Raw genomic sequence first — 27,303 nt, 5'->3', positions numbered from 1 at the left:
TAGGTTTCTGGTGCTGAGTGAGATGAGGCAAAGGGTGTAATATACTGAGGAAAGAATGGTTTCTAAGATAGATATCCTCCTGGTAGGATGGATAATTAAGGATACATTACCCTTCAATGCAGTTCAGAAAACCTTGTGGTAGCCATTTACAGCTGATAAACTGGGTTTAGTAAGAGTTAAAAATACAGTATGATCTTGTAATGTAACATCACATTGAAAGAAGTAAAGTCTCCTTGTATATTGGTGTTTACTGTGTGGTGTTAAGTGAGTTTGAGTTTTTTTTAAATAAACTGAAGCAAGCTGTTATTTTTTGCCACTATACACTATGAGAAACTGAAGCTGCAGTTGTCTCTCAAAGCCTGGTCCTTGGAGGAAAAGAAATTAGGGAGTCTGTCGCTGCCCTCTGCTTTCCCAGTTGGTTGGTGATTTTCCTGGAAAAGCAAAAACTTAGGATAAGAATTTAGGGATTGTTTCTACAAATAAGAGCTTAAATATGATGCTGCCATAGAAGCCCCCCTGGCTAATTCTGTATTTATATGGCTTAGCCTAAGGAAGGGAATATTATTTCTGAATCTAGTAGTTATTTCCATTAAGTCCTGAGTTTTGCCCCTCCAAAGAACAAAATAGTTAACAAATGTTCCTGTTAGAAGTTCTGCTGCAATATGAGAAAAGTACCTGAGAGAAGACCTAAGAGCTGAAGTTAAATGTTATTAGGAGTTTCTGATATGGTATGTCAGCATAGGCTAAGGCCCCCATGAGCAAAACACTAACAGAAGACCTGGGCTTCCATCCCCACTCAGCTTGGGGGATTTTTCTCCTCTGGATGTTACTTCTGTGTTTTTGAGTGCAACATACCTCAGTCCTTGACTGTGTATGGAAAATAATGCAGAAATTAGTTCCTGTGTGCTGGGTTCCTTTGACCTAGCAGGTATCCTCTATTGTTATTTGGCTGATATCTGTTTAACAGTTTTGGTTTAGTCATGCAAAAGTAGACATTTATGGTTAGTGACAAAGGGCAGCAGAACGGAAGTCAGTTTAATAAAATATGAGATAGAAGCTGACCTATTGGGCATCTCTAAACTGGCTGAGATTCTTTTAAAGCAAACTGCAGCACCAAATGTTGCCTTTCCCTGCAGGAGGAACTTCTTGAAAATAATTTGCAAACCTTAGCTACTGACGTGGCTCCGGTTTATAAGAAGCTTGCTCCAGAAGCTTTCCAGAACCAGGTAGGTCTGTGACATCCAGCTCTGAACAGCAGCGCAGTTTCAATCCAAAAAGCAGCCCCAGAGTATGTTCCTGGGTGGAGCTGCAGCCTTTGCCAGGGCCATGAATCCCAGTGCATTTGGCAAGTTTCCATATGCTGCACCTCTTTACTTGAACTGGTGGTTAAGCAGCACCCTGAGCTGGGCAAATGTGAAAAATGCTTAGAGATAATACTGTAAATAAAATGTTTTTACTACTCAAGACATTTTGCTTGTGGCTGACTTGATTATCTCACTCGCATCCAGCCATAAAAATTACGTTTCATAGGAAAATATATCCTTTCGAATCAGTGAGTCTGGCTGCCTTGATTCTGTCACAGAGCTGCTGGTGGCTTGTGGGGTTGCAAACCCATGCTTTCAGTCCCTAGTATGTGCAGTTTATTTTCCTTTCAGGTGGAAAATGAGCACATGGGCCCTGACTGCCGGCTGGGCTCCAAGGACGGTCGGCCCTTCTCTGGCGTCACTGCGTGCATTGATTTCTGTGCCCATGCCCACAAGGACACACACAACATGCACAATGGGAGCACTGTGGTATGTATGCAGCATCTTCTCGTTTCTGCTGTTCACTGGGATTACTGAGAGTTCTAAAGTGCTGCTTGTGGGTTCATTTGCATAAAGGTTTTGAAGTTATTTCAAAATTAACTACATGTTGCCATTTATCAATGCCCATGTTATTTGTGTATATTTGTTACTGCCTACAGAGGACATGAGCTCATCCTTTTGCAGAACAGATCAAAAAAAGGATGGGATTGATCCTTCCTACAAAATACCTCCATTCTGTAAAGACACTCAGCTCTTTGGAGAGGCCTGGCCAGGGGGCAGATAAGTTATTCCTGTGAGAGGGTTGATGTTAAAGGCAAATAATTGTCTAAGCAAGGAGCTGTACAGACCTCTGTAGAGGAAGAGCTAAAGCAAACGAATTCATTACGAACTTAGCTCACCCAGGCTCATCAGATTCACTCTTTCTTCCACTGGGCACTTACTAGGCTTCATGTTAATGTAGTTACAGGTCAGAAAGTAGACAGTATGAAATCTTGGTGGAGCCAGGTGACTATTACGGTCTTTAAATCTCAGTATGAAAGAAAAACCCACAGATTGGTTGGTGTAGCTGTTGTATGAAATACCTTGATGGATTGCCAGTGAGAAAACTGGTTGGGAGTTACTCAGCTAAGTGAGCTCCTAGAAATTAAGACCATAGTGTTGAAGAAAGACAAGCTCAAAGCAGAAAAGGTAAAACTGGCAGTGTTCTTTGAGCGGTTGGAGCACTGCAGTGCTCAAAATAGCGAGGATGACTTCTTGTACAGCAGTGCAGATAACAAAGAGTAACTTCTGTATCAAAGGATGTCTATCTGGAAAAAATCTAATTAAAGTCTCTACCTACTCTAGAAATGTGGGTTTTTTGAAATTTGGAAATGCAAATTGAATTACTGTGTTGCTGTGATTCAATAAAATGTTGCATTTACACCTACAGTTAACATTGAGCATTTGTATGTGATAGCAATGAAATGACTGGTACAGTTGTTTGATGTTAATTGCGTGCTTGTAAGGTGAGCAAATGTCCGTTCCTTTAAAGTATGGAAGCAGGTCTGGGAATCCACCAGGAATGCCAGTCCTCCATAGACTATTATTTTTGCTTAGTGTTGGAAGTATACATTGCAAAATTGCTTCTGAAGCATAGGAATTCAATGCCCTTAAAAGACTCTAAACTTGAAAATGAGACCTCCTTGTCAGACAAACTGCACAATATGCTTTTTGATGAAATTTAGATGTTCTGAAAAGAGTAGTTCAAGTGCTCCATTATCTCTTAAATTAAAGACAAAATGAAATGGCAGCTGAGTCTGCTACTCATTTTGCCATATTGGATCCCAGGAAAGTTGTAAGTTATGGCCAGAAGCACCTGGAGGGACAATTAAACCTTTTTTGAGGAATGTATTGGGGAATAGTTCTACAACTGCATTTATCTGTAATCACCTGATGTTATTTCAGCTTCACATTATCCTTGCTGGTGTTGATACTTCATGGATTGTATGTGGTGTGTTTGCAAGTAATTCCAAGTCTCAGAAGCATGGAACATTAGAGCTTGTGGAAGGTTGTTGTATGGACCAGAATTTACCACTATCATGGGTAGTGGTTTTCATGGGTAGCTCACTCACAAATAAATACTGCATACCTGTGTTCTCTTTATTTAGATAGGATTTCTTTAGTATACTTGCAGCAAGGGGCTATTTGTAAATAGGAAATAGCTGTAAGTATCAACACTTGAGTTTAGCTACTTGAACTGGGACATATATTGTGCAGAGAAATGTGAAAAGTTCCCTCTGCTAACTCCCTGAGTGAGCTCCCAGAGGTTCCTGTGCTGTACCTATGTCACCTGTCTGATGGCACAGCCTGTGGGACATGAAGTGGGCAAAAGGAAAATATGTTTGGGGTTCCCGTCTCTGGTTCTGACCTACACACACCTGTTCAGGGTAGATCAGGCACACAGAACAACATGGTTTGTCTCGGTTGCAAAGGAAAAGCAAAGATGTTTGTATGTGTAATGGTGGGCAAGGCTGCAGCAGCACCCGAGTCCCCAGTGGCACCCGCTCTGTCTCCAGCTGCACAGGGAGGGGATGGGTAGGAAATCTAATTCCATCTTTCAGTTTAGAAAGGCTGTTTGACTGCTCTGCTGAAACTTGAATGTAAAACATCTGTTATTACAACACAGTGGAAAAGGCTCCATCATTTCTACATGTGAGGTTCAAGAGGACACAGACAGATCAAAGAGACCCAGAATAACACAGTGGAAGCTGTCTGGCTACAGATGGATGTCTGGAGGGAATTACATTGAGTTCCTGGTGCATTTTAAGTTTAAAAGAAGGGAATAATAATGAAGTTTCATAAACATGCAGTTTTTACCATGACATCACTTAATCCAGAATAGGTAATGGGTTTGATCACCAAGCACACTGGAAACCTAAACAAACCATTTGGCCAACATTTCTTTGGCCTTTGAGCATCCTGGATGATTTAGCTGCATGTTCTGAAAAAAACAGAGTATCGGGATATGCAGCTTCACACTGTAAATGGCCTTTAACAGACTTGATGGTTTTCTCATGTTTGTGTTTCATTTTGGTCAGTTTGCAACAGTGTCAGTATCAATAGAAAATACTGCTTTTCACTTCTCAGCAGTAGCTTCTACGTTCCTTAATGTAATATTTTGCACAGATTTGAATATTGGAGGGGTTTTTTAAAGCAGATCATTTCTCATTTGGTGAGACTTTACACCTTTAACTGTAAGGTTTTAGCTTATCTGTACAGCCTTTATGGCTGGTTTTCCCATATCATTAATTTTCAGTTTGCCATTGCATCCTCAATTTTATGTTAAAATATTTCAAGGGGGCACTGACTGTGAAAGTATACATGTGTTAAAATTGGTGTTGTGGTATTTGGGCTGTAGATGTACTGGTCTTCAGGTGTGGATACAATTTTGGATATACATTAAATTCTTAATACATAATCTAACTCAGTATTTAATATATGGTGTTTGCTGGAGTTGGCAGTACTTTCACCATAGTTCTGTCAATATACTACCACCCTCAAAACAGTTCTTCATCTTTCTTGTTCCAGAAAGTTTTGGCTTTTGCATGGAAATTTATAACTGTAAATTGGATAGGGGTCTCAATTTTCAAAATAATAAATATTGTGGATTTAATCTTCAAGACGTTTTTCTGACTAGTGCATGGGCCAGTTACAGGCTGGACAGTATTCTAAAAGACCATTGCCCAGTTTCTGATGAAAACAAATGGGAGCCAGGCCCCTCCGTGCTGACTTCATTACTGCTTTTGTTTATAATTTAGAAGGGGAGAACTGCACAGGGCTTTCTGAGAACATCAGTCGTATATAATCATGCTCTCTTATATGTCTGACCCTCTCTCACCCTTCATGAATAATTTGGCATCTGCTCACCAGTTTCAAACAGATTTCACTGAACATGGCAGAAACCGAATTGTCGCTGGAGATTTTTTTAACCTCTTGTTGTGAGTTGTGAAGTGTCACTGTTGAATGAGGGGAGCCGGATCCAGGGAGGAGGTAGTAGCAGGGTCCTTGCAGCCATGGCCCTGAGCCTCAGGCAGGCCCCGCTTCTGCTGGCTGGTGCCCAGCAGAGGTGGGAGCAGGGATCACTGCTGGGCCTGGGTGTGTGGGAGTGTGGGGATGGAGAAGCCCACAGGAAGTAAGGTGCCAATCGCTGCTCATGGAACAACTTGTTGTTTTTTCTAAATCTCCCTCATAGTGCAGAGGCTGCCCAGATGAGGTGAGTATGCATGGAGCCCGCACCTCAGTGAGCGCTACAAAGCAGCTGCTAATTGCCTTAGAGCCCCCTCTCCATCCCTTCCAACTGCCTCCTGAAAAGCTCTTCCTTGTCTCTGCCCCTCAGATTTCCTCCTTTTGCTGCTCTGCAACTGCTAAGCTTTGCATAGAGCTACTGATAAAGTCCTAGCCACCACCTTTTTGGTTCAGGATTTTTAGTTTGTGGTTCTGTAATTTTATTTTTCAAGAAATAATTGTGTGGTGCCTTTATGCAAAACCTGTGCTGTAAAATAAAAAATATTTGGGTTTTTTTCACCCCCTAAATAATATTATTCTCCTCTGGAATGTTAGGCATGGTGACAAGATTCTGGGAAATTGGATTGACTGTTCATGATAGGCATCATATTAAGCCTACACACTGCTGGAATGATACGTTTCCATTTAGGGAGCACCATCTCATCCTTGGATGGTGCTCCCATTGCTTTATGTGTGTAGTTAGTAACATCTGCGAAATAGCAGCTTACCTAAGCCATAATACTGATGTATGGCTTTCTAGCCATGTCACAGTCCCTTGGGAATATAAGTGACAAAACTACAAAAGGGTGAACGTTTGTACATGTGCTCAGGCACACAGAGCTGTTGCCATCCCTTGGGAATGACACCAGGGATTATAGTGCCAGTGTTAGTGCTGCTTTCAAGGGGAAGCGTTAGTGTTAGTAAGAGCTGGAACTCAAGGAGTGCTGGAAATGTTCAGCACTTATAATGATGCTAAGAAAATAATTGAAATAAGTTGGAATATTTATTCACATTTCTGAGGTGTGTGCATCAAACTGGATATAACCAGCACTCTCCTCTGGGCTCCAGGATCTCACAACACAGAATAACAGGAAGTAGGGTAGTAGCCTAGGAGAACATTTCCTGGGTCTTGTGAGTTAATTACAGCGGGGCGTTAATTTAAGAAAGTGTTGAGAGAGGGAGGGAAGTTAGAGCTGAGATTTGCAAAAAATAGAGACTGGTATGAGTGATTGTTTGTGCTGGTTTGCTTTTTTTTTTTTCATTTGCCAGCCAAAACAAAACCAAAAACCAATTCCAAATCATAGAACAAATTCCAGATCATAGAAACTTGTTGTTTAATGCAAAAATAATTTTTTGTATTTTGTAATCCTAAAAAATTAATCTGAACATCAAAGATACATTTATGTATTAAAAGAAAATAATCTGAGTGCCTAGGAACTTACAGTATATTTACAGCTGAGATTATTTACCAAGGTTGGCATATATTTGTGGATACTGTAAGCTGAGCCAAAATTTCACTTTCCCATCCAAGACTCGTGCCTTGATCTTAAAGTACTAATAGTTTTTCTGTGTCATTGTAGATCAAACAAGTATTTGTCAGATGTTTGCATTTGAAAGCCCTATAGCATTGTGGCCATAGAATACAAGTAAGCAGTGAAGCCTAGGATGACTGCCTGAGTCTTCATGTAACTTGTGGTTTGTGTGTGGTTTATTTGTAACTGATTCTGCTTGTGCCAGGTCTGTACGTTAACGAAGGAAGATAACCGGAGAGTGGGGGTGATTCCAAGCGATGAACAGCTCCATGTGTTGCCTCTTTACAAAATCTCACAAACAGATGAGTTTGGCACTGAAGAGGGCCTGGAAGCCAAGATAAAAGCCGGAGCCATACAGGTGCTCACAGCGTTCCCCAGAGAAGTGCGAATGTTGGCTGAACCTCTCAGAGCTACCAAGAAAAAGAAACCAGACACAAGGAGGACCCCGACTGAAAAGCAGCCATTAATAGATAAAAAATATTCAACACCAGTAAAACTGAAAACTGAAGCCCCAGAAAATCTTGGCAACACTTTGCATTGTTTAGGTGAGTGATGCTTATGAAATTCTGACAGTTGGTTCTGGTTCTGTGTTCTGTTACACATCTGATGGGAGGGAAAAGCTCCTTTAAAATAAACTACTTGTATATTCTGCATTTTAAGGGCTAATGAACAAGTCACTGTAGCCAATGTTGTCTCTTGGTGCAGAAAAGAATACAGGTGATTACCCAGAAAGAGTTTGTTGGTGTGTCAATGCCTGTGAAGTATTTCCAAGTTCCCTTATTCTAATAAATAATGGCAGTTTGACCTTCCTGAAAGAACGTTGTTGGAATGTTTACCTAAATAAGCAACTTGAATTTCTGTCACTTTAAAGTACAAGAACTGTGTTCTCCACTTCCTATGGCAGATAATGGCTTTCTCAGAATCTGAGCTGTGATAATTTCCTATCAATGGCACGGACGCTGCTGCACAGCAAGAGATTTGCAAAATCTCCCAGTTTTTATCAAATGACAGTGCAAATTGTCCCTTGCACAGGACTGTTAACAAGGAGCAGGGCAATGGAGTCTGTCAGCAGCAGGTGCCAGGGAGGCCGTGTTTTTTCCTCTGCCACAACCCCCATCTGGGCAGTACAGAGCTGTGCCTGGGCTGAGGTGTGCGGAGGCACTGCTGGTCTACACTGTGGTACCTGGTGTCAGATCTTGGGTCAGGCCTCCACAGGGTAGGACTTATTGGATGGGACTGGGCAGTAATGAGAAGTAGAAAAGAAGGAAGAGGTGGAAGAAGCCATGGATGAAGAAGCCATGGACTTAAAATCTCTGATTAGCAGGTGAAAGATGAAATTGAAGCACAGCCTGTTAGGAAGAAGAGAGGAAAATTAGCCCATCTGCTGTAATTTTGAGTTTTATTTCATGAGAGACATCCAGACCTATGTAGCAGATTTAAGGGGAGGAATAACAGGTAAACATATTTCAAAGAATGTCTGCATTTTGGGGGGATAACATTTAAAAAACAAAAATCCATTTGCTACACTTTTGTAATTGAGTGCTGTGGGTTGTTAAAACTTATTTTCACAGACTGTGGGTCTCTCTTCTGAGGTGATGGAGAATGCAATTCTCAAATGCTGTGTTTAAAATCTTTAGGGCAAAGGCCTTGCTCTGGGGTGGGGGCTGTTAATGTCATTAAATGCTTTGTGTTTTATTTCATAGGATGGGTTTTTAAAGAGTTGGATGTGGCCTCCTCATGTCCCCGTACAGCTTTCAGTTTTTGCATACTAACTATTGTGCCTGTCATTATATCACTTTGAATTTTTTGCATTCCTATTGGAGGAATGTTTTTAATTCGTCACTAATTTACAAATAACTAGGAGACAGAGTAGAAGAAAGAATAGTGCTCCTACACTGTAAAAACAACCATTCTGTGTATTTATGGAATAAAGAACACTGACAGAGACAGTCTTTTATGAGAGTAAGCAAGGGCTCTCTGGGGGGTGCCAGTCTGCTGGCAAAACACATGTAAAGCCATTGCAGAGCATGATGCAAAGCCCATCAAAGCCGATGGAATTCTTTCCTACTACTCCCATGGACTCCGGGCTGAACCTACCCATGATGAGAATCAGTCATGTGAGGAGCCTGTTCCCCAACCAAGCCCAGCAGTAGGCAGCCATGGCTAGAAATTGATTAGGGAACTGACAGAAATTGAACAAGGATGTCTGCACAGAGATCTGAAATAATGAAGCAATTAGATGGAAAGATGGAAGACAGCCAAATCACATGACTCAAAATTCATTTTGTAAGGATGGATTTACCTGGAGCATGTTGCCACATGCTTTTGTTTTAAAGACAATTTCTGAGCCAGTATTGGAATGCATGAATCATTGTAATTCAGTAACTGTTTCTGCTGTGATGGACAAGATCCATAAACAAGCTCTTTCCCTTTGATCATAATGTGGGGTTAAGGCAGGTCAGAATTTTGACTGATTCACAGGCTGAATTTCAGACTGAATTTAATCAACTATGTAAAAACTGAAGGCCAGCAGTCAGCTGCTGGGAAGCATTTCTGTAGGACTGGGCTGTGTGAATTGGGATTCAGTGGTTATTTCATTTTATCTGTTTATCTTATTCATCCCTCTGTGAAATACCTTTCTATTTTATACACCAGCAGCCTGACTGGAAATGGTTAAGGTGTTAATTGAGCAAGGTTATTTTAGAGAGAGATATATATATAGATAGATAGATAGATAGAGAGACATATATATATATAGGTATATATATATATATATAGACATATATATATATATACAGTCATAGAGATATTCCTAAAAAGCTAAAAATCACCATTTTGAAAAATCTGTACTCAATGTGCATTTTTCTTGTTAGAAAGCAAGTAAGAGGTATTTTATAGATTGAGAAGTACTTATACTTTGGTGTGCATTTCTTCTAGGGAACAAAACAGATGCTTTAAAACCTGGAATAAAAATGGAGACTTCCAACCACCTTTATGCCATGAAACATACTTCAAACACTACTAAAAATTGCTCTTTATTGAAACAGTACACGACTTCCTCCCCCTTTAAGGTGGATAGTTTACATCCTTATCCGTCTCTCGCACATAAGCCTGGCCTAACTGCAGTGACTAATATTCAACAAGATTTTTCAGTTCCCTACGGGTATTTTGAATGCAGTACCAAGCAACCTCATGTGACACCTTATGTTAATTGCAAGAACTTTGATGTGTCAGTCAAAGACTATACTGGAATTCTGCTGAACGATAAGGTGAATGGTGTGCCACCGATTCTTCCCGAGGTCACTGCTCCAGGCCTCCCAGCCCACGAAGAGCCCCTGCCCACTTTACTTGAACATCAGCCAGACAAACAGAATTGTCAACTTCAGTTGGACAATTCTCCTTTCTCAGAGATGATCAGTGCTTGTGACTCATCAGTACCGCTAAGCTCTTCAGCAAAGGATGCCATCATAAATGAAGCTGACTCTTCCCATGGGTGCCCAGGGGAAAAGGGCAGCTCCCATCGAGGACAAATGTGTGACTTTGACTGTGTTGACGAAAAGCAAAACAGTGCACTGGGACAGCCGGCTGATTCTGAAGAAAAGGCTGAGGAATTGTGGTCAGACAGTGAGCACAATTTTTTGGATGATGACATTGGTGGGGTTGCTGTGGCACCTTCTCATGGTTCTATCTTAATCGAATGTGCAAGACGTGAACTCCATGCTACCACACCAATTAAAAAACCCAACCGCAATCATCCCACAAGAATTTCTTTAGTTTTTTACCAACACAAAAATTTAAATGAGCCAAAACATGGTTTAGCGATGTGGGAAGCAAAGATGGCCGAAAGGGCGAAAGAAAAAGAAAAAGAAGCAGAACGATTAGGAACAGAGAATCCTGAACTGAACTCTAGCAACAGGAAAGCAAAGCAACCAAGTGAAAACAGAGATATTTTTTATGAAGACAACGAGTTCAACCAAATTCCATCCCGCAGAGCATTAACAGTAACCAAGGATAACGTAATCACAGTATCTTCGTACGCCCTGACACGAGTGGCAGGGCCCTACAACCATTGGGCGTAGGTGTCGGTGTGGTGTGCCCCTCCTGGTGCAGTTACATGGTGTTTCTTTAAGGTGCTGTTAAAGAACAAGTCTCGCGTCGTTTACTATTTGCTCATCTCAACCATTTTAAGGCTGAGGTAAAAACAAAAAAAAGGGGGGGATTTCTTCTTAAACTGTGACTTTAACATTTGGTGGTGCTCAAGCACATTTTAAGCAAAAAAAAAGTTCTATAGTTTTAATACATTCTAAAAAAGATTTTGTTTAGGTTATTAACCTTAATTGAATCATTCAGTTTATTACCTTTAGGAATTTATATTTTGGTGCTTTAAATCGTCTGTTTACTACAAAAATCATTTATAGGGATTTTAACAGGTTCACGTTTTATGGTGTTAAATCAAGTTATACAGTTATAGCTCTACACAGCTCTTGGTGCTTAACCACATCAAACAGTAAAAAATAAATAAGCTGAATTATTACTTCATGGTGCCATTGCTTTAACAACTTCCAACCATTGCTATATAGTCCAAATTACACATAAATCTTTTAGAAAACCAATGAATTTTATTCTTTAGATTTGTCAGTAGAATGAAGTTATTGGTAATGATGGCTGGAAGTTGTTTCTAAGCTGTAAATATATATTTTAAAAGCACTTTCTATTTTTAAAATTAACTTGAAATAGTATAGTATAAGGATCATATTGTCTAAGGTTTGTGCATACTCTACAGAAGAAATGATTTTATTCTTGCTGTGTAGAGTTCCATGGTGTTACAGCTGCAGGATGTATGCTGATAGCATATGTGGTTGTTTTTAACTTGCCCTTTTTCATTGAAGATTTTATGTTGCATGTAAACAAACAGTTATGGATTATAGAAACTTTTATTCTTTTTCAAGAGAGTGTACAAACATGAAATGAGGAGATGCCTGGTCAATACATGTGTTGCTACTGGGAGTTATGAATATTATCTGGTTTTTTTTAAAGGCAGCATTTGTTATGGTTTCTTTGAGCAATAAGTGCATCAGTCTCATTTGTTTGCAGCGTTCTAAGTTAACATGGCAACCAAATGTTCCTAATGCCTCAGGGGTAGGATTGTTTTTGGATAAAAAAATACCCCCTAGAGCTGCCTTATTCTATTCTGATAAAAAAATAATTTGGGAAAAATACAAAGGAAGTGTTGGAAAACTATCAAATTTCTAATATTTAGCAGCAAATTTTTTGTTAAGAATAACCTATCTGTAATATTCACCAAAAATGTTTTGTAATTTTTGGAAGCAATTTATACATTTCACATGGAAAGGGTTGTATCCTTCCTTGAAATTTATGTTCTTCATTTCTCTTGAGAAAGTGACATCATGAAACGAGTATTTGCTAAACCAGAGGGAAAACAGACACTCCACTGCTTTTAAATACTGTAGCATCCCACTCTTCTTTCTGATTCTCCTCTCCTATGTATTTCTTGTTTAAACTTATTTATTTAAACAAATGACCAAATGACAACATTAGCTAAGGACTGACCTCATCCTGCAACTTCTTCCATGCGAGCCGGTTGGAGCCAGGAGGAGCACTGATGCCAGGACTCCCTGAGGTCCAAGCACTGCAGGATCAGGCCCACACACAAAGCTCTCCCCTCCTTCTGCCTCGGCGCCCACCCCGGCTGGGGAACCTGGAGGTAGAATGAAGTCACTTTTCCAGTGTGAAAACATACTAATAATATACTTGATAATATTATACTGTAGTGGTGCTGTATAGAGGAATATGAACTATCTGGATCTGCTTTATTTAAAGACAAGGTGCTTTTTCCTTGAGAAGCTGAAGTGCAAGAACTCTATTTACAGTTTCGGTACGAAAAGTACATCAATGGTGTTTTAAACACATAGTGCTAGTCAGGACCTTGGTGCTACAAATCCTTTGGTGCGGCTGTAGATCCATGAGACTGTTCTCCTGTAGCCACGTGAAGCGTTTGCAGGAGCCAGGTCTGAAGTAGCAATCGCTATGTCATGATCTTGGGTTCAGTTCTACAGATTCCTGTTCAAATTAACAAAGCTATTGATGGCAGAGGATGGAGGAATTGAACCAGTTCTTTGTATCTTACCTATTTTAACTAAAACTTGTAAAAACCGGGTATGCTGCAAATTTTAGTTCAAAGCTTAATATTAAATAGAGGATATGAAGGGATTGTAAATAATTATAAAACAGAACCAATATTATGCCATTGTTTTGTACCAGCAGTTTTATGCTTATTGACTATGTAATATACAGTATACATCAAATCATTATGGTATTTTGTGTGCCTTAGATTTCCATTTTAAAACCCGTATATTTTTGGTGAGCCGAAGATTACTAGGAATTGCAGCTGTTCATACAGTCAGTAGTACTGTACATTCCTTAGCTGTTCCAGTTATGTATTTGTCCCACACCATGTACAGATTTGTTTATTGGTTTCACTGATAGCCCTGACAGCTTCAGTTTCTGTAATGCTGTAATTCAGCACTCCCATGTGATAAATTTTCTACACAAAATTAGTAAGTTACAGAGCCATCTCTTTACCTTTTAAAATGTTCATACCATTAAAGTGGATAATTTTTACTTGAATCATCTCCTACAAATGCCTGTATTTTACTTATTGGAAACTTCGGATAAAAATGTTCCATTGAAAAACCAGCAGCTTCCCTCTTAGAAGTGAGGCACTGAAAGGTGGATCTAAAAGGATCCCTTCAAACAGGTAGCCCAGGTCTACTTTTTCTTGAAATGGCAATTCTAACAAAGAAATGCATATCTTAACATAATTAATACTATTAACTGATAGGTGCTAAACTCACAGTTACTACTTCATTAATGTTACTTACATGAGAGAAATATACCATCTGTACAATAACATATCACCCACGGTGCTCTTTCCCTGGCTGTCTATCACCTAAACTGCTTTTTCAATGTGTCCTACTCGGCAGGTTGCCCACTTCTACTTCCTGCTGGACACGTAGTGGGTTGTGATTTGAGAAGCTGATCCTTTCTATTGCTGTACTGCAGTATACAAAATGCAACTATTTACTGGTTTTACAACTCTGTGCTATTTCTTGTAACACTTCAGAATATTTATCAGTCTTGTAGACAAATTGTGTTGTTTTCAGTAAGGTTATCATTTTATAACAGTATTTATCTCTTAAAATCTTCAACTCTGTGGGTCTTTCCTTTGCCGCCCACACAACCACTTGTAATTTGCTCTTATGATTTAACCCAAGTCCTTCTTGGGTAGCCAGACCAGGAGCTGGATCTAAAATTAAGGTAGCTGGCTAGGTCAGACCTGCATGTTTTACTTGGTTTCCATCAGGTGGCACAAAGTTCTGGGTGAAAAACCAGCACATGGATTCAAGTGTGGGCTGGCAGTGGGGTGTGCTTGTCTTTGGATCATTTTTTACAGTATGCCAGCAAAGCTGTCATGATTCAACACAGGACACCTCTGACTTCCCAGAAGAAATGTGTCTCATCCCTTTGTCCATTGGGTCCAGTACTATGACTCCACCTCTGCTATGGAGGGGAGGAGCAGGCCTTGTTGCAGGACCAGTTCTGTTTGACTCCCTGTGGCAGTCGCTGCAGTTGTGTCCAGTTAAACAGTGAATTTACTGATTTTTCACATGCTAGTGTATTGCAGGAAATAGAAAGAAATATTTCTATAAATACTTCAGTCACAAGATCCAAGAAGTTTTATAAATACTTACAAATACTTGCAGCTTCCAACTTATAACAGTTGTATTCAGATTTTTTAAGGACTTTGTAAGCTAACTTTTACTTAAGAATCTTAACTGCTGGTGAAAGTCCTTGTCTTACCTATGACAGTGCTTCTCTAGATGTAGAACAGGAAATAACTGCTATTTTGAGCAACATTTTATATTAAGCATGGGTAAATGACAAGTTGTCTAGTACTTAAGATTCTAACATACAACTGCATGGGGGCTTTTAAAAGACCTTTTTAATTTTATTGCAATATTAACTAAATTTGGTGGATTAAATTTGGGTCCTGTTCACACTGCTGCAGCCCTGCTGACTGCAAAGTGCTCATTTATCAAGTTTTCCTGCAATTTCCATATTTAACTGGATGGATATGGACAACAGTTGACCAATGTCTATGCCAACTCAGACGTCAGTCTTGCTCTTTCACTTCCCATGCAACTTCTCTAATGTTGAAATTAACTCCCATTTATCAAGCAGCCATCAGCTTTGTAATCCATTTTTATATATGGTTGTTTTCTTTTCCATAGAAATCCTGTAATTTCTAGGCTATCAGAAGGAAATAGCTGTGCTCTCAGATACACAAAAAACTCAATTGCACGGGCACTTCCATGCTTTGTGTATGTTAACACCAGTTACATTCAGGCAGTGTGGGACAAACTCTTTCAGGCTTATTGTGGTCACTAAAATTCAGATTAGGGTCTTTGTGATGTCTACTCATAAAATTGTTTTATTTCTTGTGTGAAAGCTGTCTGCCAAGCTGTGAGCTGTGACGATCTGATCTTAAATAGCAATTAGAGAGGAGGAACAGTCCAGTCACATTTGAGAATTCCTGCTTTTTCAGGTCTTGATCTGACTTGCAGGAGGAAGTGTGGAGGGAGTATCTTTCTACTGATTATTGTGACACCACGGTACTGCACTGCAGTGGCTGTGTCACAGCACTGCTCTAACCAGTAAGATGTTTCATTGTGGGTTTTATGTACAAATTCACCTCTTTCTGCAGTTCCCCCACAGACAAAAATCTCTCCTTTGGTCTCTGCCTGCAGATGCTGGTTTAAAAAAAAAAAAAAAAGGTTGGAGAGAGTTGGTCTCTCTTGACCCTTTCTTGATCTGTGTAGACAAAAAAGGTAGCAAGCACTGCTGTCATCACCAGCCTGCTGCCCCTTCCCACCATCAAGATAGAGAATATAGAAAGCTGATGGGATGCTGGTTGGACTTGATGGTCTTCAAGGTCCTTTCCAACCTTAATGATTCTCTGCACAGCATAAGTAAATCACAGGCAAAGTTGTGAAGGTACAATTGGTTTTTGAGTCAACCTATGTCCATGTAGTTGCTGTGGTACTTCTTTATACAAACACTTCTTTTGGTCCATCTGACTTTAAATTCAGTAGCTTATTTTATTTTGTTTGTGACACACTTATATTCTCCTTGAATCTAAAACAGAGTGCCCAGTGTCAAAAGTCTAGAGGACGTGGCTACTTCCTCTAACAGTTCAGGAAGTGGTTTTAGTCTGTTCTGGGATTACCTGATGTTTAGTCAGTCTTCACAAGTTGTCTACGTGCTGCTTTAGGATGTTCCCACAAAATTATAATTACTTAAAGGAAAGAGTTTTACATTTGAGGTTTCCTGAAAGACCAAGGATTTCTAATAGTAGAACCTGATCAGGCACCAGGATACATACAGATCACTTCTTCTAAGGAGTAGTTGAAAATATGCTGTGTTTATTACTTCCCTGTTAAAACTTTTTTGGTTCTTTTAGAATAGGCAAAACTTTTTGTTTAATACTGGCACATACTTGACTAAATTATGAAGACTTAGTTCTACATGATGCTGTGTTGTCTCCCTGAAAAACACTTAATATGGCTAGTGTTGATTAGTAGATACCACTTTCTACTCTGTACAGGTGACACTGGATACTCGCCACCTTTCTCACTCCATGGTCTTTCTGGATCATCAGCTTTGGTTAGCAGTTAGTGCTGTCTCACTTTCTCACCTGCTGCTGAATGCTTTCAATGCTTGTAACTACTCCAAAGTTTTTCCCTTTGCAGATCTGCTTCAGCACTTGGCATCAGCAGCACAGCTGGCAGCCTGCCCACGAGTCCCCCTGCACGCTGCCCTGCTCTGTATGAAAATCAGCCATCTTCATCTCAGGAATGTCATATGAAGCTATTCTCCTTGGGACTCTCCCCCTAAAATCCATGTCTTTGTCATCTGGAACAGACTAACCGGAGAAGCTGTGGCTGCCCCATCCCTGTAAGTGTCCCAGGCCAGGCTGGACAGGGCTTGAAGCAACCTGGTATAATGGAAGGTGTCCCTGTCCATGGCAGGGGGTTGGAACGCGGTGAGCATTAAGGTCCCTTCCAACCCAAGCCAGTCTGTGATTCCAAGATCTTACATTCTATATGTTACAGTTCTAGGGCTTTTACTTCATGTTTTTTCATACAAAGCCTAGAATATACAATTGGGATTTTTAAAAATTCCAACAGAGAGGGACAATTCATAATCTGTCAAAATCACTGTTTTCTTACTTTTTTTAATCAAATAATCACTTTTCCAGTTACTTTTCAGATTTTTTGATGTAGTTGTGACAATCTGTTCTTGTATCTGCAAGTAGCCAAACAAAAGAGACTTTGCAAAACTGATCACCCCCTGAGAAGGAAAAGTGATCCCTTCTCAGAGTACAGGATTTTATGTTGGTTGCATCTCTGTGGAATGGCCTCTTGTCTTTTGCGTCACTCTTAACAGCTCTGCTCAGTTCCTGGCATAAGACAGCTGCTGCAGCCCCTGCAGGTTTGCAAGAGCAGGAGCTCATGTTTCTTTATGTCTTCTGGTTAGATCAGTCACAGTCTTTGTAGGATATCCAAGTATTATATAAGTTAAATGCCTGAACTAACACAGGACTGCTTGGAAAAAAAGATGTTCTTCCTCTGTGGCAAAAAATGGAATTGAAGGAGCTTGAGAAGAAAATAACTAAGTAGTTACTGCCTCTTATTAAAGGGTATTGAGGTATCAGCATCACTGTTTCTTCATGTCTTTCTGAGACATAAAGACTTCAGGATTCTTTTTCCAATCCAGTTCCCCAGTTCATCATCCCAACAATTGCTCATGGTGTTTAACCATGAGCTAGCTTCAGTTTTAAAAGATGCAAGATGCTTCTTGATGCTGTATCCCTAATTCTTCCAGACAGTGTATTTTCCTTTCTTTTTCTACTGGGCCATTATATATGGCATTTTTCCACATGCACTTCTATTCAAATGCCAGAATCTTCCAACAGCATACTTGCAGTGAATGCAAGACTGGGGTGCTAAGTAACATGAAGGTGACTTGCTTTGGTGTGAGTGATCAACGGTGCTTTTTTCAACACTTTGCACACCTTACACACATTCCTCACAAAGTCACAGAACACAGGTGTACACCTCAAAAACTACGTATGTAGGGAGGACAGGTTTGGCACTTAAACTACAGTCGCCGGTTACAGCAGATGAACTGTGTTCCAAAGAAGTGCTGTTGCAGTGGAGCAAAGGAACTGCTAGTTTTGATGTTCAGTAGTGCAGTTGTTGCCACAGAATGTTTTAATGCTGTCGTGGAAAGTTTTGTGACCTGATCAATATTTTTACATGTATATCTGTATTTTTATTATATTGTAATGGAAAAGGGTCCAGGGTTTGAGAGTTGTCTTAAAGTAAGAATGGAGGCCCTGATTCTCATTTATACTACTGTCCTTTGCATTGCATTGAAAGGATAAAGGGGCCTTAAATGGATGTTACTTTAGCTTACATCCTTCGGAGTATCCCATCACACTGATCAGAGTATAAAAGGACACTAGTATAAATCAAAACAGTTACCAAATGACTGATTTGTACAATCCTGAAATTAATTTCATGGTATCCCTACTGTGCACGTACTGGCCAGTAACATCCAGATTGTTCTTAGTTTAGAAATACAGGTTGAAAAGAGACTTGCTTGGGTTCTATCAGGTTTTAAATATTTGCATATATTGGCTGTCCTTTGCCCAACACGGTCTACAAAGACAATGTGGTAAAAGATTTGTACCTCTTGGTAATGGTCAGCCCAGAAATCTCTCAAAATTGTCAAAAATGCTATTTTTAAGCTTTGGTAGTTTTTCTTAAAATACTTGCTACCCTTTATCATAACTTGGATCCCTTTTACTTGATGATACAGACTGGGGTTGTGACAATCTACTGATTCTGGACCTTCTGTCCTGACTTCACACCCAGCAGAGTGCGCAGTGTTGCGTGCTGTTGTCACACTCCAGTGAGTTTGGGGACATAAAGCTAAAAGCCAACACTTTCTGCCTTCCCTGACTGTGGTGCTACTTGCCAGGGAAAACCCTGGCATTGCTCTGCATGCCTGAGTCCTGCCGAGCTCCCCTTGCTGCCCATGGAAGTTTATGTAAACAACAGCCCCACTACACTGCAGTTAAGCAGTGCAATGCAAACTTCTTGTTAAAAAAAAAGTTTGAGGAAAAGGAAAGATACTTTCCTTCTTAAATTTTTACACTGCAGTGATACTGCAGAGCCTAATGAGAACAGATTTTGTGCCAATTTTGCGAATGCCTGTCTAATCCATGCAACTCAAAAGGCAGCAGCTGAACTTCATGAAGCTCTTGTCCTTTAAATGAAAAAATAATTTTAGTCAGGAAGAACAAATGGGCTATCCCAGTACTGCTAAGAGAAAGCCAGTTCTAACCAATGCAAACATTCATACATTTCAGTCTTTACCAGTGAATTATTCTATGATAATTTGTTCAGTTTGGAAGAGACAGCTCTTCATAATGTGACAATATCATGCCAGGTCACAAGTACTGATCTGAATTTGCTGTCATTAAGAACATAAATATGTGAGGACACACTGTACTGAAGTGCTATGGCTAGTGAATTCCTTCCTGCCTTGGGAAAATAAAAGATTAACAATATGCCAGAGCAAAAGAAAAAAGTCATGGGGTTTTTTTCCTTCTTTCTTCTTTTCTCTCTTTCTTTCTTTCCTTGGGATGCATTTGATATTTATTTTTCAACTTTGAATTTGAGGTTTTATTCCCAGTTACCAACCTATTGTATTGAAATCTGGAACATAAAATTAACATTTTTAAGCAAAAGATCATGTACAGGGAGAAAAAAATCAGAAAGAAAAAGCACTTCATTATGTCACAGTATTTACAGGAGAAAGTGTAAAAATTATTTCTTTTCTGAAAAAAAAATATTTGGGGCCTGATTCTTTCCTAGTGTAACTGAGCATAGCTCCCTGAGGCTGGTGGAGCTGGGCACAGTTATGCTAGCTGAGAAACTGAACCTTAAAATCTTCTTTGCAGACAAGGGAACCCTTACCAGCAGTACTTGAAGACTTGTGAGTTGTGACTGCATGTTACTTGAAAGATCTAATTAAGCTATGTTTTTTGGTGCAAGCAGTTGTTGTACATGATTTCATGTTTATGTAGCAAGATGCATTGAAATGTTGATACTAGTATTCAAACATACATGTAAAAATTGTCGTTGTGGAAATTGTCTGTTCTGTTCTATTTTTCTTGTGTGTCTCATCTGTTTAGAACGTAAACTTTCTTTTTTTTTTTATTGTCCTAACTGAATAAGGCTAAATGAATACTGTAATTGAAAATATATTTTAAATCTTGTCATGAGTTTTTAAAAAGACTATTACAAATTGTATCATTCCTGATTACACAGAACTTTGTGGGTGGTTTTAAATAAATTTTATACTTCTATTTTGCACTTAGTCGTCTAATTTTTCTTTCCTGCTCTTAGCACTAATAACCACTATCATGTGTAGAAATGTCTTTGTTAATTATCAATAGGACTACAGGGGCTTCACCCAAAACGTCAGCAGGTTTCTGCACTGGAAAGGGACAGGCATAAATCCAGTCCCTGTTCTCAGTCTGCCTCTGTTTCAGGCTGTCCCCAGGTCAAGAGAAGTAAGAGAAGCAGCCAGAAAAGCTGAGCTTCATTTCCTGACTAAAAAGGACAAAACAGTTTGTGAACACGTCTGCACAGTGTCTTTTTGCTACCTGTCTGGCAGAGCAAGCTTATGGGAATCATTTACTGTGGCATTTAATTCCCACCTGCTGGAAATATTTCAGGTTTTATTTGCTGCATATCAGAGGGTATGGTTGAGGTTTTTTTCTCAAAACCGACCTCAGCATTAGCCTGCTTTACTGACATTGTAGTGCACAACAACAATACTAAACAGAATCCATGTTGTTTAGATCTGAAGGAGGAATGCCACTCTGCTCATACTTGCACCTTCTCCTTCTTCAGTAAGTACAGCAGCAAAATAATAAGCAAAAATAATCTTGCAGGTAACTGCAATCTCCTAGAGAGCAGAAAAATGCTGCTATCCTCTGGCTTTACTAACGCCCTGGAAAGAAACTACATTGTGTGATATGGTACATCTAATTCCTGGGAGATGGATGTGGTCATCCAGCAGGGAGGCCTTGACCCTCCTATGTAAGCTGCTGCTCTTTTAGAGGATAATCCCTACTGGGGTTTTATAGCAACATCTCCCAAGCTGCCCCAGGCCCTCTCTGAACTGTACTATTTTCTTCAACAGAATCACACATTCCAGGGTTCAATATTAGAGTCAGGAACCCCCCAGCACAGGTGTCTTAAGAAAGCATATGGATTTTGAAAGGTGCTTCAAGACTTGGACCAGACCCAAAACCATCACTGCTGAGGAAGAGCTATCAATGAGAAACATTTCCCAGGTCCTTTGAACATACTGCCAGCCACCTGCGTATTGCCTGCCCCTGGCATTCCCACTGGCAGTGTGATCCCAGTCAGAGCTGTTATTTCCTCATAGATGATGAAGCACTTTACATAGAGGGGTTTTAAAGCATAGCTGCACCTCTACCTTCCGGGAACAAAACCAAACCAGATTCACCTGCCCTGGTGTCCCTGTTGCCAAAAGTGGGTTCACCACCTGGAGATGGCTTTAGTGCTTTTTTTATATCCTGAATTTCTTATATACATTATGCAAGGTAATAGAATATTGATGTAGTACAGTTGCTTGCTTTTAAATTCTTAATCCTTAGACTGCAATGCCTACTAAAATGGTGTTAATTGTTAACAATTGATTAAGCTGCAAAATAAGCTTTTTTGCTGGTACTACAGTTAAAAGTTTCCTTTAGTACTCCCATACTGCTAAAGATCGTAGAATGCCAAGATTTGCTGTTCAACAATGCTAATGTTGATTACTGCTGTTGATAACGAATGTTTAACACAGAGCATTAGTTTACATTCAGAAGAGTATTCATCAAAATACTGGACTTTCTGTGCACTCTGTATTATCAGAACAAGTGACATACTCTAATGTCATTTAAACACAAGCAAGGTAATGCTTTAATTAGTGTTTTGGTTCAAGAAGCAGCCTAGGTAGTCTAAAATAAAATACCAGTAATCCCTATCTGTGCTTTTAATTTTAGACAAACTGAAAAAATATTTAAAATGTGGAAATTTAAACACAGCTATTTCAGTAAACATTGGCTTGAGCACAATTCCCAAGATAGGCCTCCAATTCCATGTCCAGTCTTACTTCTGGGTACTCTTTTGCTTGTGTGATATATACCACTAATACAAAATCCTTACATTCTTAGCACTTGAATTCTTGAAAATGTCCATGTCTTTTTACACCAGGCCAAAAATTACATACAATCCTGCTGTACCGTGTGTACATCTCCATTTGTAACATAACTGGGTAATACTTTCATGCTGTTTGATCCTAAAGGAGTCCTAAATTGCTGCTAGAGGCATGACCTAGCCTTTTTTCAGCTCCGAACAGCAAAACCTTTGTTTCCTGTGGTGTAAAAAGTCAGCAGTTCAGTTTCTTGTGACCACTTTGTTTTACATATAGACTCTGTTTTTGCATGAGAATGACTTTGACTCCCTTCACTTGAGGAATCCCTTCAGGGAAATAAAGCACTAAGCCAGTGCTTCATCAAGGAAACACTTTGGTGCTAGACCCTAACTCACTTCCACAATAGCAGAAAGCCTTTTAAGGACTCACCTGGGTTACCGCTCCTACAGATTTTAGGGATGGGATTTGTTGATTTGTTGGGTTGTTGCAAATTATTTTGCTCTATGAGGGTAAGAGGCTGTAAGGGGTTCAGGTGTGTCACTGCATAACAATCCTCCTTAGGCTGTAGCTCTGACTAGGGTAGGTACTCACAAAAATTTAAAAAAAGAAAGAAACCCCAAGGGTGTTGTGTGTAGAGTGCTCACCACCGAGCCTGTCAAGTGCGAAAGGCTCTGGAACCCCCAAAGAATACAGGCAAGTATTCCCTTTATATGCAACTTCTATTGCATCTGAGCAAACAGTAGAAATCAGAGTTTTAGTCACGCTCCTTTGCTGTCTCCCACTGAAGGAGGCCTTACCTGGGGCTCTTGTTGCACACAGTTCTCAGGATGTTCCCTGCTCTTCCTGTACATGGCAGCCTGTGAGTTAAACCTCTGAATCTGTGCACTCAGGTGTCCTGCACCAGGAATTGTGCTTGTCTGTCCCGCAGATCAGAGAGAGGCCTGTGCTCTGCTATGGGAAGAGGCTGAACACCGCAGGCAGTGGTGGAAGGGAAATGGGTTCTCAGTTCTCAGTCTCCAGCTTCTCAGGCAGTGGAACTAAGATTTTAAAGGTGGTCAGGATTTTTCTCCTAACTGCTCTTCTTTATTGCCTGTCTACAGGTGTACCTTTACTCTGGCTTTCATACAGCTGCGTTACCCCAAGATTATAAGGAGAGAGCTGAGAAATCCGTTGTGCGTGTGCAATCAAACCCACTACACCTAGAAAAACAGGGCCTTCCTAAAGGTACTGAGGACTTGAATACAAGTCAGACTGGGTACTAAAAAAGGAATCTTTAAAACTTACAACTTTATGAAAGACCACTATTCTTGTGGTTCCCTGGGCATTGTGGATTACATCTCTTTTTTTTAATGTGATGTTCACAGATCACAGAGCACCCCAGATTGGTGGGGACCTCAAAACACCACCCACTCCCACCCTTTGTGGAAAAGAAAGCCTAGGTGGGATTTTCTAGCACCCTGCCCAGCTGTGTCCGGAGAACTTTCAGTGATGGGGACTCTCTCAATTGCTGTCACTAAAAAATTTCTCTCTTTTATCAAGATGAAAAATTTTCCCTGTGCTTCTGGTGTCTATTACCTTCAAAATAATTAATAATTATTTATGCTGCAACATTTTTACTCATTTAAACTTTGTCAGAAGTCTGTTCTCAATGCATTTAATTTTATTCCAATATAGGAGACTATAAAAGCCTTTCTGTCCTTACCCTGGGACTCTTATAAATCAACCAACCAACCAACCAACCAACCAACCAACCAACCAACCAACCAACCAACCAACCAAAAGTTACTTGCAATCAGCTAAACCTGAGCAGGTTGATTTAATTCTATTATGTCCTTCTTGTGTTCTTTAGGGGTCTAGCCAGTTCAGAAACACTTTTGTTGAATACTTTGTATAGCAGTATGTAATAAACTTCAGTTTATTACATTTATTATTAAACTTCAGTACTGACTGTGTCACATGCTTGAGAAAGTGTAAAGTACATATGGCTACAGTCAAAAAGACTACAACAGAAATTTTTGTGCTCCAAAAGACCCATGATAATTTGCTTAGATGTTTACATGCTGCACTTGTATTACAATTTAAGCATCAAAACAGCCATTAACTGGACTTTTGCTACCATTCCTGGATATCTAGAAAGGTAAAAATGTGTTTGACTCTCTCTGAATGATCTCTTCTGGCCTTCTGAAGAGAATAAATAAACAACCCCATCAACAGCTGCAAAAAAGCAGGTTCCAGTAGTGACATGTTTAGATCTGAAAATTAATTCAGGAATTGAGCAGGATGCACAGAAATGTTATTTCCAACAAGAATATGGAAAAAAATAATAAAATTATTTTTCATCATAAAAATTGAGTGAAATAACCATCTCCCTGTAACTGGCATTTGTCAAGTAGCTTCATGTTAGGCATGAAACACTAATTTCTGTGTCTTATCAATGGTACAGATTATCAAAGGCATGTTCATCAGAAAATCATAATTTCTCTTCCAATTCTGTGCCAGAAATGCATGATACAAATACAATTAAATCTGTTTCTCGGGGGGTTTTTTTCGAACCAAAAATAAGCCTTTTCCACATTTCCTTCTACATTTTTCTTTCATAGCAGACATCCAAGATACTTGCAACTAGTTTCATTCTAAGTAATGCAGGAAAATATCACAGTAGCTCTGTTGCTGCTGTACAGGGACAACTGTTTAGTTTTAGTTTTTGTGTAAAGGATGGTCTGTAACAGGTGTTCAGTCATAATGCATTGATTATGGTATTGAATTCTCTACACAGTGTCAATAATGTACAGAGATGAATCCGTGGTGAAGCACTCTGTGCTAGTGTAGCTAACAGGAACTTGCCTCTAAAGCACACAATTCTTCTAATTTCCTTACAACCAGCCTTACCCACACTGTCATTTTCAACAGAAAGACAAAGCATTCTCACAAAAATAGGACTTCAAGTTTTCCAGAGCTCTAAGGCAGAATGTTATTCCTAAAGGCAGTACCTAAGATTATGTGCAGCTAGCACCCAGTCATCCCTTTTAGAGTGCAAAACCCCTGCTGTAAACACTTTGTTTTGTGCTAAGATCATGACACAGTTACTGTTATGAGACACCTCAGGAGCACTTTGAAGACCGTGAGGATTTGTTTGGTGACGAATGTGACTGTGTTCCTGCTTCTCAGGAAAGAGGCTGCACAGCACTGTGGAAGGTACCACAGATGAACTCAATGGATTTCCTGTGCAAAGGGCAGAGATCCAAAGTATTCACTATTTGAACTGTAGCCGTTCCTGGTACTAAGTTCTCTTCTTTGTGCTCTTCCGGTCATCTTTGTTAAATGTACTGATTGTGCGAAAATATTTGTGATGTTCTTTGATCATAAACTCTAAAAATTATCCTTTCTCCCCACAATATCCCCAGCAGATTCTTAACTCCTCTAACCACCCAGAAAGATGGAAGCAACAATTTGCTTTATGAGTTTTACCTTCTAATTTTATCTTTTTCTCAAGTTGCCTCATTATTTTAAGGTAATTTGTAGAAATCTCATGTATTTCAGACTTCTGTCCTCTCATCAATTTTGGATTAAATTGTCCAATGCACTTAAAAGATCGTCTGGAGGAGCTAGAATTATTTAAAATACAAGACTAGAAGTGCACGTATTTTTTCACTGCTACTTCCATTACAACTGTTTCTCATCACAACAGCGTGGTTTGTCTTGAGTAGAGGATACAGAGACCTAAAGAATTCAAAAATAATCATTAGTGTACCATAAGTGGCAAAATCTGCCAGGTAATGGTAGCAATAGTAGCAATATGTATCTGGAAAGGAGAAAGTATATGAAATGTCCTACTTAAGGTACAGGAAATCAGGATTGTGGTTCCTATGAGCTTTTGAGGCTTTCTTTAAGAGCCTTTATCTTGTGATAAAAAGGCCCTGGGCTAGACAAGTGCAGAACAGAACTACTTCACAATACTCTGATATTCACTGGCAATTACTTTCTTCTTTAATACAATTTCACCACTGTCCTTTTCACATACAGTGTGGGAAAAAGTCCTGCAACCTTTTCAACGTTTAATCTTATCTCCAGGTTAAAGGGTACAGATTCTGCTTTAGTCAACTGACTGAGCTGGATGGAGTTATGCCAGGAGGAGACAAGGTTTAAAATGTGTAGACTTAAAAAGTAAGAACTATGCTTACGAGTGCAAAACATCTAAACCCTCATCTAATTTGAAACATATTTTAAACATCAAAGGCAGATCTGTCTTTATATATTATTAACCACCAAATACTGGCAGAAATTTACTTCCACTTGATGGTCTTCTGCTTCTTTATCTAGATGCTTCTTTATCTAGATGCCATACTACAACATAATCCACCTCACTGCAAGTGAGTTTGATATTGCTGCTTCTCAGGATTTTGTTCCATCGCCAGCTTCCGTTTTTAATGACAATGCAACACTTCAGAGTTCTATTTTCATATACGAAGTGTGTCTTGCTGACTTGCTCTCAAATGTAGAGTAGGCATTCATCAGTCTATTTAACTTCAAAACAAACTCGTGTAAAGGACTGTTTATGGGATAGAAAGCTTTTGGTAACAATGCCAAGGCCATGGGTTCGATCAATGCCTACGTGACTCGGCCACTCGCTTAAAGAGCTGGACTCGACGATCCTTCTAAGTCCCTTCCAACTCAGACTAAGAAAGAAATTACTCTCCCCCAGAACTCCTGAACTACTTACTGCACTGAGTCTTAGCTGCAATTTCCGTTTCAAAGCATCTTAAGATCTTTGATGCGTCTCTGGTGCGTCTGCTCTGCCTTCACCTCAGATGATCCCATGTCCCCCCACAGAATCGGCCGAACGTTCGGGCGACTTGGAGGGCTGCCAAAGGGTCGGGAGGGGGCTGAAGGCTGCCTATCCCCTACAGCGACATGGCACCGTGAGGTGGCGTGGGCTGTGTCTAACCACTGACGAGTCGTTGGGGGGGCCGAGGGGGCCGCACGGGACCCCTGAGAAGGCCCAGACCGCGCCAGTCCCGCGGCTCCCTCAAGACGGTCCC

General features: G+C 39.9%; 1 protein-coding gene across 4 annotated transcripts in view; it reads left to right on the top strand.

Moving 5' to 3' along the window:
- Window positions 1-19,857, top strand: part of TET1 (tet methylcytosine dioxygenase 1) — a 69,827-nt gene extending 49,970 nt beyond the window's left edge. For all 4 annotated transcript variants that reach the window (XM_069019004.1, XM_069019005.1, XM_069019007.1 and 1 more), the window contains 4 exons: window positions 1,137-1,226; window positions 1,656-1,793; window positions 7,086-7,425; window positions 9,818-19,857. In XM_069019004.1, the coding sequence (XP_068875105.1) occupies window positions 1,137-1,226; window positions 1,656-1,793; window positions 7,086-7,425; window positions 9,818-10,959 (1,710 nt within the window). In that variant the 3' untranslated portion in view covers window positions 10,960-19,857. The remainder of the gene's footprint in view (window positions 1-1,136; window positions 1,227-1,655; window positions 1,794-7,085; window positions 7,426-9,817) is intronic.
- The last annotated feature ends 7,446 nt before the right edge of the window (window positions 19,858-27,303 follow it).

The sequence above is a fragment of the Aphelocoma coerulescens genome, chromosome 6 (assembly GCF_041296385.1).
Source record: "Aphelocoma coerulescens isolate FSJ_1873_10779 chromosome 6, UR_Acoe_1.0, whole genome shotgun sequence".
In the NCBI taxonomy this organism is placed as follows: Eukaryota; Metazoa; Chordata; class Aves; order Passeriformes; family Corvidae; genus Aphelocoma; species Aphelocoma coerulescens.
This window is presented reverse-complemented; position numbering and strand designations above follow the sequence as displayed.